This window comes from Lepisma saccharinum, chromosome 16 (genome assembly GCF_977018435.1).
Source record: "Lepisma saccharinum chromosome 16, izLepSacc3.1, whole genome shotgun sequence".
In the NCBI taxonomy this organism is placed as follows: Eukaryota; Metazoa; Arthropoda; class Insecta; order Zygentoma; family Lepismatidae; genus Lepisma; species Lepisma saccharinum.
In genome coordinates, this window is record NC_139244.1 from 16546311 (window position 1) to 16565964 (window position 19654).

A 19654-nucleotide genomic window follows, 5' to 3' on the forward strand; every position below is an offset into this window, starting at 1 on the left:
TGCGATGTGTTACAGAGCATCGTGCGATCACATTTTTACATTCCGTTTTAAATCTCTCTCACGTTCACACAGAGGCGATTACTGTAGAACTTGTTACTGAAGTTTGCGCAATGGCTAAAGGATACGATGATGATAATCATGACAAAGTAAATCATGTGTGTGCTTCCCCGGAAATCGAACACCTTGTCGTTAAGTTTTTAATTTTGGCGGTTTTACTACAATCGCTTCCTCTCGTGTAAATGATCAAGGAAAATTTTATTCTACTGCTTAGTGCTTACCTCAAAAAAGACATATTTTGTTCTGGTTCTTCCACTCTTACCCTGCAACCACATTTTCGTTATCAAAATTTGACATATTAATAATGATACGACGTGGTGGTCGACGGACGTAGTGTTTCGATGCACCGGGGCGATTCACCATAGATAACTGGCCAAACCAACACCAAACTTCAACTCAAAAGTTCCAGACATAACGGGCGAAACGCGCATCTTCGTTTACTTAACCTTCCGCCAAAGAGGTTGCGGGCACGAGACACGCAGAGAGAGGGAGTCCAGGAATTCGTGAAAGGACATTTGGTTCCTCCACGGCACCTGTTTCGCAGAAATGTGTCGGGTAGTATCTATTTAGGAACTGCAGGCAGTTATCTGAGTGCACCGACCTCTGCCCCCCTCCCCGGAGTACTATTGTTACAAGTGAGCGCACCTGTACAAAACCTGGTGGAACTCGAAACAGAAGTAGCAAATTCCTAGGGGGAAAGGTGGGGGAGACAATTCATGTTCCACTTTATTTGAAGAGACCAAACTGCAATTCGTAATCTGCTTATGGATCTGTCATACTTCCTGTTCTTGCTGTTAGCAGAAAGTTGAGTCCTGTTTCATTTAACGAGTGCAAAAATATTTTCTCAAAATTTCTTCAGAATTAAAAATAAGTTAGAAAAATATAGCCTCATTTTTTTAGGGCGCGACTGGGGGGGTGGGCAAAAAGACCATATTGACCCCCTCTTTGATGAGTGGGGGGCAAGTTGCCCCCTGCCCCCTCCCCGTTCCGACGTCCCTGATCGACATGCTCCGTGACATCGACGATGGCACTCGATTCCCTGACCACGTGCCAGGCAATGATAAAGGCTCAAACGGATGTTGAGTCACGGGATTTCAGGTACTGGAATTCACGCGCTTAGAGCCCGATCACCGATCGAGTCCCGGCATTGGGCGTATTTTGGAAGGGGATATTGGGCTAACCTCTTACCAATAGTCCCCCCCCCCAAACGCATGCGGCAAATGCACAAAATAAATAATTTATCATAAAAACTTTCATGTGTTGGATGCTCTTATGGCGTGACAATCACATTTAAGGAAAGAAGTTAAAAGTATATTTTGATACAGCATACAGGCATATACAACAGAAGATAGATGCAGGGTATGATTTATTGTCTATAAAAGTTTAAGTCCATGGGCATTTTATGGATCATATTTACGGACAAGATTTCAAAGAAAATCCAGGGGTCAGCACCTCCCCCCTCCCCACAAATTCCTGTCTTCTCTTTGAAAATACTATGGTTGATAACATGCTTTCTGTGAAAGGTGTAGAAAAATATATCTGTATGCACGGTTTATGGATTCAGAAAATTAAATCAACTAAAAGCTTTTGTTTGTTTGTTTCACACTGGGTATATCAGCTGAAAATCTGACTTCAGTAAGAAACTGTTTTGGTACAGTAAGTGAAGTTTTTTTTGTTTTAAATAATACATGCAGATGTGAAATACTAAATACAAATATATTGCATTATGTACCAGACAGTAAAAATAAACTATTGTCAGTGTGTGAAACTCGATTTCTAGAAAAATATGCTTCACCTCATCTCATTGTTAAATTTCTTCAATCTTGTCAGTTAAGTGGAGCTGTCCGAGTGATCCCAAGCAAGTGAAAAAAACCTTGGACGAAAAGTCCCCGCGCAGCTTTCCCTTCTTCCGTTCAGCTCGGGCCATAAGGAAGCATGGTCCACTCTCCCCCTCCCCTCCCCGCGGGAGTAAGGTGCAGAGAAGTCGCTGGTCTGCGCAGGTTTTTTGAGCTTGTGGTTCCACTGCAGCTGAAACGGGGGCTTTCTTAAATGTTCTCTTTATCTGTGAAAAGGTTTTCAGTTTCACTGTACAGTTGTCAAAGTATTTAGAACCCTCATCAAAATTTAGTCTCTGCTCTTTCTTACCCAAGAGACGAAAACAGAACTGCTTCAGATAGAGGGAGATTATTTCCATAGCATCTCTGGCTGTTATGCATTTGAAGCTTCGGAACGAGTCACAACTCTCGAAGCAGCCAATCAACGAAGCGAGCCGCTGACGTCATCTCAACCCAGAACCTATCGCTAAGCCCCCTGCTCAGGCTGTACACGCCCACTAGACTCGCTAGACAGACTCGCATAGTCCGCTGGAGCTGTTCCGAAAGTAATTCGACTCTACATATGGAGATTTCAGATAAAGAGTTCAGTCAAATATTTCGAACTTCTTTTGAAAAGTGTCAACAGACATTCAAACTCTGTAATTACGATTTCCTGAATAACAAAACGATAAGAAAGAAACCAAAGAAAAACTAGATAACTATCCTCGTACTATTATACGCCATTTGCCTTGGGGGATGGGCACCTCAAAATTTCTTCCTGGATACGCCGCTGTAAAAGATCATTACAGTTCATTTGTGGAATCGTTCCTTTCCAAGCCATTTGTGTACGTTACGCCACGTCACGAATATGCATGTAGATACGCTGGACTTACTTCAATTTTTCATTGTGCTAAGGCGGTGCACTTGAAAGTTGTGTTCAACTTTCCTACTGACGGGGGTTAAATTAAAGTAAATTAAAGAAGGCCAAAATGAGCATGGTTGCCAAAACTTTTATGTATTGTGCGAGTCCGAATGCTCTTCCAGGTAATTTAAATTTTCGGTAGGAGGGATTTTTAATTTCGGGGGTGGGGGGATTTTTCTTCCCGGGCCGCCCCCTGAATTACTGTAATCATAACCGATTACAGTTAATAATTTCTCAAAATAGTAACCGTCAATTGTAACACGTTAGTGTCAAACACAGAGAAGAAGGTTTATTGGAAATCATCATCAGTTGATAGAACATTCACGTTTCGAACGTAGTAACGTTGCCTAATTGAAAAACGAGTGATAATAAACAACCGAATTACACACGGTTATACCTACTTCATCCTCTGCGTTTGATTTTATTTTATTTTTGTTAATTAGCGTCGCTTTTCTTCCGATTTTGGCTAATCACGATGGATGATGAAATTGACGAAGGGACAGTAACAAAGAAAACGCATGCTCAAGCGCGGATTCGAACCCTGGACCTCTGGCGTCGTGGCGCGTTGTGCTAACCACTCCTCCACGGAGGTCGGCCTCTCCTCGTTAGGATTCTTCCATTTCAGCTAGGTGCATCTTTCACGGTAAGCGGCGGCGCCAGGATTAATCATCTAGGGGTGCTGAGCGGGTGCGGAAAGAAACTTATGGGGTGCGATGCTGAAAATGTAGAAAACATGAAACACTCATGGAACCTTTCAAAACTGGGGGAGCAAGGTGTTAAAACTTGGGGAGGGGGGGCAAGGACAGTTTATTTTCCCTTGGTAGATAAGGTGCGGGGGGGGGGAAATAGCAAAAAGGGGTGGCAACTGCTCCCATAATAGCTCCATCTGATTAACATAAATTACTGACTGAAATTAAATTATATGTGTGAAATATAAAACTTTACATTCGCATTCATTTTCCATGGAGGCTGTGCCCCCCTTGCCTTCCCCCTGGACGTCCATGATGATATGTATTTAGTCTTATACTCCAAGAAAGTGGTCATAGAATGTAAACATTCAGATATACATTGCAATCTCATGGAACCATGTAGTGAAATACAAAATTAAATTAGGACCTTCCCGATGGCGCAGTGGTAGCGTCGTCGACTTGTAATCAAAGGTTCCAAGGTTCGATAGCCGGGAGGCACATAGTGGTTCGGATCCCACTTTAAACTGTAGGTCCATTCCCGATTTGTCTTAATGTGCATGAAGTGGACTTAAAACATCAAATCAATCAACAAAATGAAATTATCCTTGCCTTTCAAAACACAATTTTTGAACCTTTTCAATGTAACCAATGGAGGTAAAAAATACATAGTACATTGTACCTTCCGTCTGCCGCTTCAGGACAAATCGCAGTTTAGTTTTCGTTAAAAGCCTTTCTGCTGCACTATCCACAACAATGAACTGTAAACTTTCTTCATGAACATTGGGTCTCTTACTATAGAGCGACCACAAGGAAAAAACCTTGGACGAAAAGTCCCCGCGCAGTATTCCTTCTTCCGTTCAGCTCGGGCCATAAGAAAGCATGGTCCACTTTCCCCTCCCCTCCCTGCGGGGGTACGGTGCACAGGAGTCACGGGTCTGCGGAGGTTTCTTTGCTTGTGGTTCCACGATAACAGTTTTTGAAAAAAAGCCTGAAATGGTACGTTTACTAGAAATGTTACGTGGAACATAGAACGTATTAACAAGAAAAGTATCCTTCACGTTACAACTCGCATCGCATTAAATAATTTCACGAGTACGACCTGGTGATACCTTGTAAGCAGCTGAAATTTTGTCTCCAGTGAGAGGAAGAACAAGTAAGTGGAAAATAAACAGTTTATCAACAATGCAAGAAAGAAATAGGAAAAAGAAAAAACTCTAACACTAAGCTACAGGCAATTATCGAAAACCACTAACAGACCACTTGAAGAAACTAGAAGCAACAAATCTTAACAACAATGCTGACGAAAGAAAAAAACGGCCGTTGATCTTGATATAGGAAAGTATGTATATCGGCATATGTTTCAAGTGTTTTCAGTTGAACGTAGGGGGTGCTGTAGGGGGTGCTGAAGGGGGTGCGAAAGAAAATTAAGGAGTGCGCAAGCAGCCCCTGGAGACGCCCCTGTTCACGGTTGAACAGTAACTTCCCAGTTGGCCCTGGCGGATTATCGAACTGATAAGGAAAGTGATCATAAAACAGTTTCCTTGAAATCCTTATCAAGTAAGCTCAGATAAATACTCTTCAAATACTATTTTCGAACAAATTTATACGAGATAAGCACGGACATAAACAGGAATTGATGCTGATTCAGTGTTGGAGGAATTTATGAATAAGACTGAATTTTGGACATGACGTTTTCGGCAATTAAGCTATTTCAAAACTATTCTTGTTATCTTGTTAGTGTCTCGATTAAAGGTGCACCAACATAAGTTCACTTCACGGAAAGGAGTAAAAGAGAGGGAGAGAGAGAGAGAGAAATAGATATACACATGAAACATATGTATAGCTATATACCTATATATATATATATATATATATATATATATATATATATATACAGTATACACACACACACACACACATATATATATATATCTGTTGGTCCAGGCGCCAGAGCCTTGTTAGCCTGGGGTGGGGATATGAAAGTAACAAATAATAGTTTTGAACTTTCAATTAAGGATGGCCAAATCCGGATAAAAATCTATCAGGATTTCAAATATCAGGATATGTGAATTATCCGGATATCAGAATTATCCGTATATCCGATTTGTTAATATTATCCGGATGTCCTAATGTGTGCAATGTGCATTATCCGACAGTATTATCTTTTATCCGTTTTAGGGGCTGTCGATATATTACTGTATTTTACTCGTCTTCGTATTTGGATTTTATTCCAATCCTTAGGGAGACAAATTTATGGTAAATAAAAACTGAGGGGAGCGGTAAATAAAATGTTAGATCAGCGGTATATACCAGCGGTGGAAAAAAAATGGCACACACTTTTTCATCATGAGAGGAAACAACATACAAAAGAGCTATAAATTGATAAACTACTTCATTTTTATATACTGTATACATACACAAGTACTTAGCTGTCCAACCAAAAAGAAAACATCAACACAAAATCACTTTATTTCTAAATTGCATATCTCAAGTGATTTATTCATTGTATGTATTTAAAGGATATCCTTGCTGTCTAACAAATAAAATAATCACTACTGCACATACACAAACACATGTTGAAAATCACATGATGATAAACCAAATTCATTCGTGACTGAACACAAATGACACCATTGTTTCCCTTGATGTGCGGGAACAGACTAATCTTATCGCTGCTACAGCTAGCAAGTTCAATGAAACTGGAAGTTGAGTAGACATTCGGGGGAAGAAAGGAATGCAGCTTGACAGGGAGCGAAGTTTTCGAACTGAGATTATGTGTATGGGAAATCCCAATTTGCAGCGTCTTCCTGATGTGATCGAAGATAAAACGTTCTTCAGCTGCAAGTGGTAGGGAACTTTAGGCAAACGTTTCGTTACAAATCGTCAGTTTGCGCGCACAACCTCGATTTCCGGTTTTTGCGTGTTTTCTACTTAATTTGATGATATTTCACGGTTATTTCGAGAAAAAAGCGTTCATTTCGTGGAAAAGCACACATTTCGCATTACTTCGCGAATATAACTCATGCATATTTCATCATTGGGGGTGTAGTTACGTGCAGAATGTTCAAAATTGCATCTTTTTATCACATTTCGCGATTTCGCGCATCGCGAAAATTCAATGTCCCCGCCAATCCTTAATCAAATCTGTTCCATTCGGATATCCGAATTATCCGAATATTCGAATTATCCGCACATTCTGATTATCCGTTCCATTCCAAATGAAAATTCGGATAATTTGAAAGAGGAATTTTACTTAAGTGTACTGCAAAAACAAGCATGGGCTATCACAACTTGTTTTATCAATATGTAGCATACACTATGACACACTATCTTGCGTCAATATAATTACGAAATATTAGATCAAAACTTGAAAATTCTTAACGTGAAATTGATTGCAGATAATTGATAGAATGTGCTAATTTAAAGCATTTTTATCTGCGATATGTATAGATCTATATCTTGTGGTTTTAGGAAAGCAAGCGTGTAAAAATGTATAATTAGTAAAAATTGTTTTGTTGCTTGGTTTTGTTAAACTTACAACAACGTATAAAATACAAAACTTACAACAAAATAAACTACAAAGAGGTAATTCGTGTATTACAGGTTTGTATATGTACCCCTTATATAAAACCTGAGTTATTAGTGTTTTAAAAGGCTAAAACCTCCCGCGTCATACTTTCATTCTGCAGGGTGGCTATAAAGTCTTTTGAACCAATGGCAGCATTGTTGCATGTGAGCTATGGCGCTGATCCTGTGGAGTGTACACCGCCGTCACCTGATCTCAACCCCATTACCTTTATGGGGAATTTTTAAATCTGAGGCACATAGTATGGTATGAAATACTTGGATCTGGATCATACGCTGGAAAACTACAATGCAATGGTTGATCAGAGAATTCAAAGAAGCATGCTGAGACGTTTGATAGTGTGGTGAAACTGGTAACGGACATGTGGAGAACTTTTGCATTAAGGAAATTTGCTGTTCATCAGTTTTGCTATTTGATACAAACTTTATGGACATCCTGTAGTGTACCCTCGCGAGCACACATTAGTCTCGTTGGAATAAAGACACTTTAATACCTAAATACCAGTCCGAACGGAACTGAAAAGAAATGATGCCCGACGAAATTGGCATCTGTAGTCTTAGATCCGCTTTAGACGAAAACATTTTCCTTAGCATTTTTCTTAACATGACCAAAATGCTACCGTGTAAAGTGAAAAATCTTATGGCATTTCAGATCCCATGGCATTTCTCAAGGATAGAATCGGCTTTATTTCCGTACCATGACCAATCAGAAGCGACCTCTAGGTCACGAGTTCAGAAGTAATGACAGCCGAGTGAGATGTAAACAATGCATCACTTCACATTTTTAAAAGCCGATTACTATTCAACCGAGAGGAATAACGTGTTCTATTAAAAGGTATTAGGTATAAATCAATGGCGGTGCTTAAATACAAACTTTATAGCGTTTACTGTACATACATGGAAGTATATTTTAGTTGTTTCAATTGTAAACACCGTGAACTCACCACAGATGGTGTAACTCACCGTGCCTTTCGTGCTGTGTAATATACATTGTAATTGCAAAAGCTTATCGAAATGTTACATGAAATACTTCCGTGTAAAGTACTACCTGCTATAAGATTTTTGGAAGCATTTAATTAACAATTATGGTATCAAAAATGTCAAAGGAAATGCTTTCGTCTAAAGCGTGTCTTAGATATGCCGTTCTACACACTATTCGACCTGAATGAAGTGAAGATTACGAGAATATTGTTCTAGTAAGTCAACTAACACGCACGTTGTACAGTACACGTACTTTCAGAATCCCAGCCACTAAAATTCGAGACGAGAACGAGACACAGCTCTCTAAAATGGAAGCGGGATCGAGACTTTAGATCTCGTCCAAGCGTTTTAGTGATATTGAAACCATTTCCTGAACCAAATTGATTTTACTTAACCACTTGTTCAAAGCAAGCGAATATCCACCTTTTTATTTCTAGGCTGTTCAGGAAAAGGCACTTAAGACAAAAAATGCAATTTTACAGCAGACATTTTTTATGTTTATTATTTTAATAGCAAACACTACAGGCATGCTATACACGTTGCATCATCACTGTTAATTTGATTTGATTTGCTTTATTTTACTTCGCTTTTTGTGCCACTTTCGGCTAATTTGCGAAGATGGGGATGAGTGATGATATGATGAAGTTGATGAATAGACACTCACAAACATCCATGCCCAGGTCAGGATTCAAACCCGAGACCCCTGGCGTCGTAACGCGATGTGCTAACCACTCCGCCACGGGGTCGGCATCATCACTGTTAAGAATCGTTACACATGGCCAATATATAATTATACTCATAATATTTTCTTTAATTGATTCAATGTGACCGAGATGAATGCACCAGAAAATCGAAGTATGCGACTTATGTGCCTTTTCCGGTCTAGATTTATAGAAATACATATATTTTGTTGATAGTAATTGAAAAGCCAATCAATTGTAAACCTGTGCGCGCAGCTGCATATATATATATATATTCAGGATACAACACTGTTGTCTAGCGTTACAAGCGTAGAGACGAGGCGTCACCAATAAACATTACAAACAGATTGTATTTCTAGTTTATTTCAAGGCTCGAGACAGACGAAAGCAAGTCTGAGAGGGTCTCCCTGATGCCGTGGCGTTAACGTTATAGTCTTGTAATCAAGGGGTTACGGCTCAATTCCTGGTGGAGGCACAATGTGGTTCGAATTCTATTATATACTGTAGGCCCAGAAAAAAGTGGACTTAAAACTCTGATTTTGACTTTGAGGACGAGGCGTTCATTTTCAGCTCGAGACTGGAAGAGAGCTAGAAACACAATTGCAACTAGGCGTAACTTGGAGATGGCAAACCTTCCCGCCAAAAAAATAATTTAAGTTTATTAAAATTGACACATGAGAGACACTTTTGTTAACCCCCTAGGAGCTGAGGAGCAAGGAAATGAAGAACAATATTTGTGATTTCCAAATTGTAACAGTTATTTACCAAATTATCCTGGACGCTACCTTACTGATTCTTCCCCCCCCCCCCAAATGTTAAGCCGCAAGTTCGATGCTGCCCCTTCAAAATCAGGTCCCAAGTTACGTCAATGAGACAGAGATCCTGCTAATCTTCGCATCATCTCAAGCCTGTTCCGAAACTAAGATAACAATTCTTCTACAACGTGCGTATCTAGTACGCCAGCACTTATCCTGTTTGATTACCAATATTTCACACAACACAGGTAATTTCATAACTTTGGCGTATTTAGGTGTGTCATATCCTGTGATATTCTCACCCTGATAACGCATATAAAGCGAGGTATGTAGTGCACATTTGACACTGAGAATTTCACCAAACGAGAATCAAGATGAGGATTTTAGCAGCTCTTGCCCTTACGCTACTCATCGCTTACGGAGTTTCCGGTAAGTTTTAGAACTGAAATCATTTATCATCATATACTTTTATGCAACTTGAATATTGGCTGTTCCTTTTTTCCTTTTTGATTGAGGCAGGTTCTGTCCGAGAGGACCAAAACGCAGACTTGAATTATGGTCTTGTCGAAAGTGACGTCACCTAGTCCAGTTCGAAAGCGCCAATTGAACGATAACTCGAGACCGTAGCTTGCAGTACGCGAGATTGCAGTCTTCTTTGCTAGACTTCTGCACTCGTTTTTCATTTGTTTGAAATCATGGAAGTCGAAAGTCAAATCTTGCTTGCAGTTCTTTTAATGTGTGGAAATGTTAGCATAAGAACATTTTAAAGTGCTATGTGATTCCTATGGTGAAAAACACGTGTTTATAACGCCGAAAAATCAATGTGTTCTTAGTTTTATATACTGATCGTATTTGGCGCTGCAGTCTAAGTGTAATTCGATAGATTCTCGCTTCCAGTCTTCAAGACTGATCTGCGATACCATTCTCAGAGAACGTAAGCGTCAAGGACAGTCTTGTACTTTTCGGACACGGCCATAGTTGTTCGGAACACACTTTAAACTGTTCCGATCAGCCTCTCTGCACATAAGGTGGACTTAAATCAAATCTCAAATCAAATACTTCTGGTATAAAAATTCGAATACATTCTTCAAATAAGCAGATCTCCGTGTCGGAGATGTTAACACTTTGTGCTACAACACCAAGAATCCCGGTTCGAATAACGGCCGGGTCATAAGTGTTCTTTGTGAGTGTCGCTTCATGAATTTCTTCACTCAGCCTCGCGATTAGCCAAAAGTGCAAAATTTGAATTTAAAATGTTGAGTGCGTCAGCACTTGGGCTATTTTGCACCCGACACATTATACGGGGGCCAGCCCCTTACCATTACAAATAACAACTCTAACGTTGCATAACTAAAAATCTTAAAATATTCTGAATTCTGTTAAAAGCTGAGGCTGTAAATGGGCACTCAGCACACATAAGGACAAAATACAGGACAACACACACAAAATTATACTGGCCATAGTGCCAGTCGCCAGAGCCTCGTTCGTCTGCGTGGAAGTGAGGTTGACTTTTGGGCGCCTACGTTTAAGATCACCTCTTACCCCCCCCCCCCCAAAGTGAAAAGAAGCTAAGTAAAATAAACCATATCAAATCAAACCTGATGGACTTGGAAGATCTGGTAAGGCAGTTTGTCGCATGGGTTGCATAATGTTTTATGAGTGATATCTCGCTAACGAGTATGCTTGGGGTTTCGAGCAGGCTTTCAAATGCAACTGAAGCCTGAATCACACGGAACTGGATATCCAGTAGGAATGCTCTAGTTGACGCTGGACTGGCTACCCATTTGCTAGTTTTCGCCTCACACGATACTTGTTACACCGTACTTGTCGATAGTCTTTCGTTTCCATAATGGCGGCCGCTTGAGATGTAAACAACGTATCACTTCACACTTTTAAAATACGTTAACTATTCAACCGAGAGGAATATCGCTTCGTATTAAATTGTTTTAGGCAGAGAAGATTGGCGCTGATAAAATACATACTTTACAACGTTTACTGTACACGTATGGAAGAATATTGTAGGTTTTTCAATTGTAAACACCGTGCACTCATCATAGACAGTGTAACTCAACGTGCCTTTCATGCTGTATATGTTATACATTGTAATTGGAACAGCCAACCGAAATGTAAAGTACTATCGTCTGTTATGATGTTTTTGGAAGCATTTACGTAGCAATTATGCTTGCAAATATGTTAATGGAAATGCTTTCGTCTAAAGCCGGCTTAAAGGTGGAGGAGCAATTTGGAGAATGTTGTAGGAGAATTACTACTTTGTGCTTTTATTAAAAAAGGAAAAGTATGAGCTAGAGATTGGCTCGAAACAAAATATGGTAATGAATGCTTACCGAAAAAGTTTTTAACTCGGGTTTGCATTATTCATACATGAAATTCGCAGGATTCATTCACAAAAAAAAAAAGTCAAACATTTATTAATACACTTGTATTGTAATAATAAGGATTTTCATTTTCAGTTAATCATATTTGTCACGTACACATCTCATCGCTTTGCATAAATACCTAAATATTAATGAACTGAACTGCACATCATCTCTTTAGTTTTTTTTTTTTTTTAAAAAAAAAAGAAAATTCCAGAAGCCTAATGACGCGGTAGGCCAGTCGTTATGGCGTCTGACTATCATACAAGAGGCTCGGGTTCGATCCCCGGCGGGGGAAAACCCGTGATTTTGGCCACCACCTGTTCAAGCGGCTCCGACACCACCCAGTGTGGGTACCTGGAGGAAACTCTGGGGGGTAAATGTGGGCAGAGGCGTGGTACTGATCACATCACCCTCACCTTCGGTCGTCATCAAGAAACTGTGGGGCCCTAGCTCCACACCCCGATTACGCTTTCATGACGTGGTACAATGCACAGGGGAGCAATTTACTTTTCTATTATTTTTTTCCAGAAGCCTCTTGTCCAATGTATTTTGCACCGTTTGTTGTTTATCTAAATATTTTAATATTAACTATTATTAATTATAATACAGTCCTTCACTTCAATAGTCGTTAATCTCGTTAATCAGAGACCAAAAAGACGTCGTGAAAATGTCCATTTCAAGCACAGCTATTAGTGTAAAAATTTATTATCAATTGTAATGCATTGGTTTGGAATAACTAACCTTATGTAGTGTAATTAATAATTATTTCTTTTGTTATCATCAGGGAAAGAGTGCTATCAATGTTATTTCAAGCTAGGCCAAACAGGAAATGAATCATGCCATGGCGAAACTGCAACAAAATGGAATACTGAAACGTGCACTTCAGAAAACCAATATTGCTGCACATTGAGGATGCATTTCAAATCGAACTCATGTAAGTATTTGTGATGTGAGCTTTATGTTGTCACAATTCTGGCTATGGGTGCCCGCGAGGGGGGGAGGGGCAAGTGCCCACCTTAGATTTCTGGAAAGAGTTAATAGGGAAATTGTAGCGATATTTTATAACAAAAATTATTGTTTTTCTGTGATTTACAGGCCGTTAAGTTACAGCAACTATTATTATTATTTTATTATTATTATTATTTGAAATATGGTTACACTTAAGCTTACAGTTTATTTTATACTGATCATCTAACTATAAAAATACTTTTTGTCCTACTACATACAAATGTATGTAATTTGTAAAATAATCTAAGTAGTAGAACTAGTAATAGTAATGTAATAATAATAATAACAAAAAATAATAATAGCAGTAATAATAACAATGATATTAATAACAGTAGTAATAATAATAATAATAATAATAATAAAAGTTTCTGTGACTGCCCTTCCTGAGAAAAATTCTGGCTGTTCTCCGTTAGGAGCTTGAGATCTCGTCACGCTACTCCAAGCGTCCAATCACATAACGCGTTTCCCGTGACGTCATTTCAACCCACCACCTATACCTATACCAGCCTATACTTTGTTCTCTATAGTTGCGCAGTGAGCTTGATACCTTTGTGGGAAACAGTCCCACTCTAGAACTATTCGAAAAAGAAATTACAAAGAAAACTGTCAATTGTGATAAGATAATTGATTTTTTACTTCATTGAAAGTAACAAAAGTTAAATTCTAATTTTCTTTCTAAGATATCAGTCGGATTTTATAAATCTTTTGTAACTTTTATTTAGAACAATGTCTATTACATAGTTCATAAGGATTTTATTTTTCTTTCAAGTAGAGTTCAATTATTTTAAATTAGAAGATTTTCTACTAATAATATACTGCACACTATTATTATTATTATATTATACCTAACCTATTTTCTTCTACTTGTAGTGTTATATTCTGGTATCAATAGTCATTGCACATATTTAAAGATGTTCTTCAGACACAAGGCATTACTGAAATATTGTTAAAACTTTTTAAAAATCAGAAATGCAAATAACGAATGTCTAAATATTTCAAAATTTGTAGGATTTAAATATCACAAACCATGGAAGAAGAAGAAAATATCGAAGGACGCATATAAAATGTCGGTGCTTGGTAGTGTAGGCCGCCAAAATATCTAGCTAAGAGGCTGAGCATGCTAATTTAAATCCTGTCTCTCAATTTAATCTGCTATCAAAGTACTTGTAAAGGGTAATAATTTCAGGTTAAAAATTTAAAATATTATAACTGGGATGAAATAATAATTTTGTTTCAGATAACGTTTTAGAGAAAACCATGAAAAGTGTTCTTACTGAAGTTATTAGAAATGTTGTTTTTAAAAGTTATTAAGAGGTTTGGGAAATTTACTAAAAATAGTAAAATGTTCCCAGTAACATCGCTTTCCTTTCAAATGTAAGGTGTTGCTTAGTCTTTACAATATTTACAGATGTTTCAACTGAACCACATGTTTATTCTACTACTCTATCTATCGTACTGTTTTCACGTCCTGGTTAATCGCGACGATGAGAATGAATGATGATTAATTAGATAAAGTAGACTCTCGCGAAGATGACCAATGTCCAAGGCGGGGTTGGAAGCAGTGGCAGTGGCGGATCCATGAATGGGTCTTGGGAGGGGCGTTTTCCCCGCGAGAGTCCATTCTAACTAGTATTTACATAGTTTTTACATGAACAATATATAGCTCCACTCCGTGGTCTAAGGGTTTAACGTGCACAGGGTGAAAATAGGGATACTGCTTTGGAATGCCGCATAAGTAAAGGATGTTCATAGGGTTACCAGACGTCCGGATTTTCCCGGACATGTCCTACATTTTAGCCTTATGTCCGGCGTCCGGGAGGAATGTGAAAAATATCATAAATGTCCTACATTTTGAGCGTCACATAATATTAATTAGGAAAATACGGAACAGAAAAAAGTCATGCAAATTACAAGTCTATGGACTGCGCTTCCAAACTCAATAGTGAAATTTATTTTGATTCAGTCATTGCACAAAAAGAATAAAGTTTATCCTGCTATTAAACAAACGGAAAAATGGAAGCAATTAATCAACAAAGTCTTGGTACCACTTTCTGATAACGTCACTCTTTAATGCCTTAGCAGAATTTCTTGCCTTAGGGTTTGTACTGATGGAACAAGGTGTTTCCATTTTTATTCAATATTCAATATAATTTGATTGTAAAGCAGGAGTATAGAGAACAAAGTTATTCAAGGTGTCTGCCAGTCAAGAAAGTCATGGAAGTCAAGAAAAAGTAAAAAATCAACAAGTAGGTCAAGAAGTCAATAAAAAGGCAACAAATCATTCTTGTGGTCAAGAATTTTGCTATTGATTGGTTGATTTAGTTTATTTTACTTAACTTTTTTCTGTCCCATTGGCTAATCGCGAAGATGATGATGAATAATAAGATAAGATGGATGAATGGATAGTCATAAACATATAGGAAGAACAGACACAAACCCCACATAAGATTATACTGGCTGAGTCCAGACGCCAAAGCCTCGCTTGTCTACCAAACACAGTTCAGGGTGCATTAATACGAAATAGCAGATCTAATTCTCTTCTTAAATTCAGCTTCAGTTTTCATCTTAACTGGCCCTTTGGTAGGGATTTTCATTAAATAAATATTTATTTTCTTAATTACTAATTTCCAACTTTACCTAAGTAAGATCTAGAAAAGTCCAGAAAAGTCAAGATTTCTGGATTGTATTTTGGGAGACACCCTGTTATTGAACTAAAAACTACCCAAGATGAAACCATTTTAAATTACGGTAACTGCTGAATATTTGTTTGCCATTACAGGTCATAATTCAAATGTTGAGAGAGTACTTTCATTACCATCAGCACAACAGACTCACGAGAGAATTATTTTTTCATAAAGTCTGTAAAATGTTCGGTATTGGTCCCTATAATTTCAACGAGTTTGATAAAAATTGTCTCCTCTGAGAAGTACCACTTAAATCAAGTAGTAAGAGGTGCATTGATTAGTATGATTGCAAGTTTTGAAATTTTGCATTTAAACATTCGTTGTGAAATATTTTTTTAAAAACTGAAAAGTGTCATTTTTCAACTACTTTCTAACGTGTTCTACAGAAATATGTATTATTTATTGAGAATGTGTTGCGTCCTACATTTTGACTTAATGTCCTACATTTTGGGACAGCATGTCCTACATTTCCCTTACAGCGATCTGGTAACCCTAGATGTTCATTATTTTCTGCCACCATTATTACTTCATTGTCGTGATGAACCTAAATATAATATAATGATTGGACGACAGGTGCAGAAACAAAGAAATAAGAACCTCTTCTCTAGAATAATTCTGTATACAGAAAGCATACAGTCGTTACTTATTTAATTGTTATTTGAAATAGAGATTATTACCTGAAGAGCTCAATGCAGAATTAGGAACAAATAATAATAATTAATATAATTGTAATTGACATTCGGTATTACAATATTTACATAAATATCCATGTACAGCCATCCATAATGTTTTACACAAATGAAATAAAGGATAGCTTACATATACAATACTTAGATACAAATAAAATATATATTAAATATACTGTATTGAAAAACCTAGTCCAGGTATTTGGGAGGGGCGATTGGCCTTCCCTTGGTGCAGTTCCGTAACGAAATCCAAAGGTGAAAACCATTGGATTATGAGAAAGATTCATTTGTAAGAACTTCTATGGACATACCTGGGTATTTGGTAGTACTCTGTACATTTAGAAAAGTAAGCAAGTATTGTAACGATGATTGCTTTTGATAAAGAACGCATTGTTGTTATTGGTACTAAACCAATTAGGTATCACAGATATACGTATTATAGGCAGATGTGCAACTCAAGGTGGAAAATCTCTGCGCTCAACTTCTGCTGGGAATTCCTCTCTGCAAGAAGTTCAAAATAATCCGCTTAGAGGCGCCACGCGCACTCTTGCCTCCACTTCTTCTCGCAATAAGGAGCAAGAGATGGTGCTGCTAAATACGTTTATCTGCCTTGGTATCTTAAAAATTATGTAACTTAAAACATTTAATGTGACATTTTTCAGCGGTCATCGCTTTCCAGCGAGGATGTGACATTGGTTATACCATAGTCCCAGAAGAATTTTATGGAGTCATGGAAAACGATACTGTGAAAGTGTATAAAACAGTTTGCAAAGACGATTTGTGCAATACCGGCGACGGGATCAGCGGTTCCTCCAGACATGAACACAGCGCCACCCTCTTCATTGTAGCCGCTGTAGCTGTTTTCCAAGCACTGAGATCGAAAATGTAATCATGTAATGATTTAGTGGACCAAAGGAGTAAAACTTCACATATTCTTGCAGATACAACAAGCTTTCTGTATTGTTTGTATCCTTGTTGTCAATTGTTTATATTTAGGAAGAAAGCTGCCCGTACTCTTCATAAATAAATGCCATATTGATGTAACGTTAATAATAAAAACTACTGAAACACTAATTATAATAATAATAGTTAATATTCATGCATTATCCTACGTTGGTGTTTCCATTCTTAACGTGAAATGATTACACTCACCTACAACAAAATTGGCGGCACTGAAAACTGTTGCTTACCAACAGAGAAGAGGCACTGGTTGTTGAACTACTGACAATAACCTAAGATGAATAATGGAGGAAAATAAACGAAAACTGTGTCAATTCTCTAATTAATGTTACCTTGTTAATTACATCTTGTTATGATTATTGATATTTCTATCTATATCTTCTTGCATATGAGCAAACCAACGAGCTATATATAGAAACACTAGAGAGGCAACGAGGCAGCCATCTTGGAAACAATTTGAGCGGGGAGCAAGTAGCCCGTAAGTGGTCAGCCAGGCTGAACATCTTACAGTAGCACAGACGTTAACAAGCAGTAACCCATGCATTACAGCTAACTTGAAACTTAACGAGGAATACTTACACATTATAAAAGATTTGTACTATCGTACAGATGAGTTGTGTACCTTTTCTAGCGAAATGTTATAGCTGTGTAAACTGCTAATACAAAAATGGCACGCATATTGCCTCGCGGAAATTTCCTCTCTTGCACCGAAAGATAGCATCCTGTTTTTACGAGTTTATAGGATGCTGGTGCTTCCAATTAAGAAACTATTCTCTTTTCACAGAATTAAATATACGATATCCAAAATCACTGAAATCATAGTCCAACAAAGAACTACATAAGATTCGTGTTCAAATATATTAATAAAAAGCGTGCACTATTCGTTTAGTTATAGAATGAAACCAGGAAGTGAGATTATTATTTTTACATGAAAGAGAGTTTCGCAACAGCGTCAACATTCCAAACCCTATAACATTGTGTGCATTTTTCTATTTCATTCTTCATAAAATACGAGTAATACTCTACCATAAAACACCAAACCTAACGTACAGTCACGGACACTTCTGGGTTGTAACAGCCCCATACGCTTTCAATAGGATTGCTACAACAGAGAAGTGTCCGTGACTGTACTTGTTTCAAGTTAATTTTCAGTCATGGTAGAAAGAAATATATTCTACTAATTTATCACAATTAAGTACATATAAAATATCGATTGTGCGAGGCCCCTGTAAGGGTAGGCTCTAGGCAACTCCTTGTTCGCCTATATACAGGGCCTTCTCTTACCAACCTGTATTGAGGTGAAACGAAGTCAGAATTTTCGTGAGCATATACACTTGGTGAAAAATAAACTTCTACTCGGAAGTTGAGACTGCTGGGGTTATGTAGAACAAGTTTTGCATTAGGAAAATATTCTTATTTGCAGTCATTGTGGACACCCTATAGTGAACGATCGCAAGCAGACTTTACCCACGTGGAATAGGGATATTTTCAAGTCACCATTTCAATCTAGAAGGAAATTTAAAAGAAATGACTGCCCCGAATAAACTGATATCTACAGGCTTAGAAATGTCGTTACTCTTCCTGATTTAAGTTAAATTTACAAGAATATTGTTTCCGCAAATTAACTGCCACACGACATGTACAGTCACGGATACTTCTGGGTTGTAAGAATCCCATTAGGTCTCAATAATCGTTACAACCCACAAGTGTCCATGATTGTACAACACATACATTTTTAGAATCCTAGTCACTATTGGGGAGTGGTACGGGACAGAGGAGATCGAAAAATTCGAGACTAGAGCGAGACCGAGATTTGATCATTTGAAACCTGTCGAGACAGAGAAAGGTTGATTGATTGTGTTTTAGGTCCACTTTATGCACAGTAAGGCTAATCGGGACTGGACGTACAGTTTAAAGTGGGATCCGAACAGTGACGTAGGCTGAGTCTAAGATATGGACTGTCTCACAACAATACATGGTTCTAGGCTATAATTAACTCGAACGGCAGTTGCCAACTCCTAAGAAGTCAGGTTGCCAACTCCTAAGAAATCAGTTGCTAACTTCTAAGAAGTCAGGTTGCCAACTCCTAAGAAATCAGTTGCTAACTTCTAAGAAGTCAGGTTGCCAACTCCTAAGAAGTCAGGTTGCTAACTTCTAAGAATTCAGGTTGCTAACTCCTAAGAAGTCAGGTTCCCAACTCCTAAGAAGTCAGGTTGCCAACTCCTAAGAAGTCAGGTTGCTAACTCCTAAGAAGTAAGGTTGCCAACTCCTAAGAAATCAGGTTGTCAACTCCAAAGAAGTCAGGTTGCTAACTCCTAAGAAATCAGGTTGCCAACTCCTAAGAAATCAGGTTGCCAACTACTACGAAATCAGGTTGTCAACTCCAAAGAAGTCAGCTTGCAAACTCCTAAGAAGTCAGGTTGCCAACTCCTAA

The 19654-nt window shown here is 38.2% G+C and overlaps 1 protein-coding gene across 1 annotated transcript; it reads left to right on the forward strand.

Moving 5' to 3' along the window:
- The first annotated feature begins 9784 nt into the window (after positions 1 to 9784).
- On the forward strand, positions 9785 to 17265 carry LOC145999956 (uncharacterized). Its single transcript, XM_083137246.1, has 3 exons — positions 9785 to 9933; positions 12667 to 12816; positions 16923 to 17265. Exons 1-3 carry the CDS (start codon positions 9879 to 9881, stop codon positions 17147 to 17149), a joined length of 432 nt encoding a protein of 143 aa, XP_082993372.1. The 5' UTR covers positions 9785 to 9878; the 3' UTR covers positions 17150 to 17265.
- The last annotated feature ends 2389 nt before the right edge of the window (positions 17266 to 19654 follow it).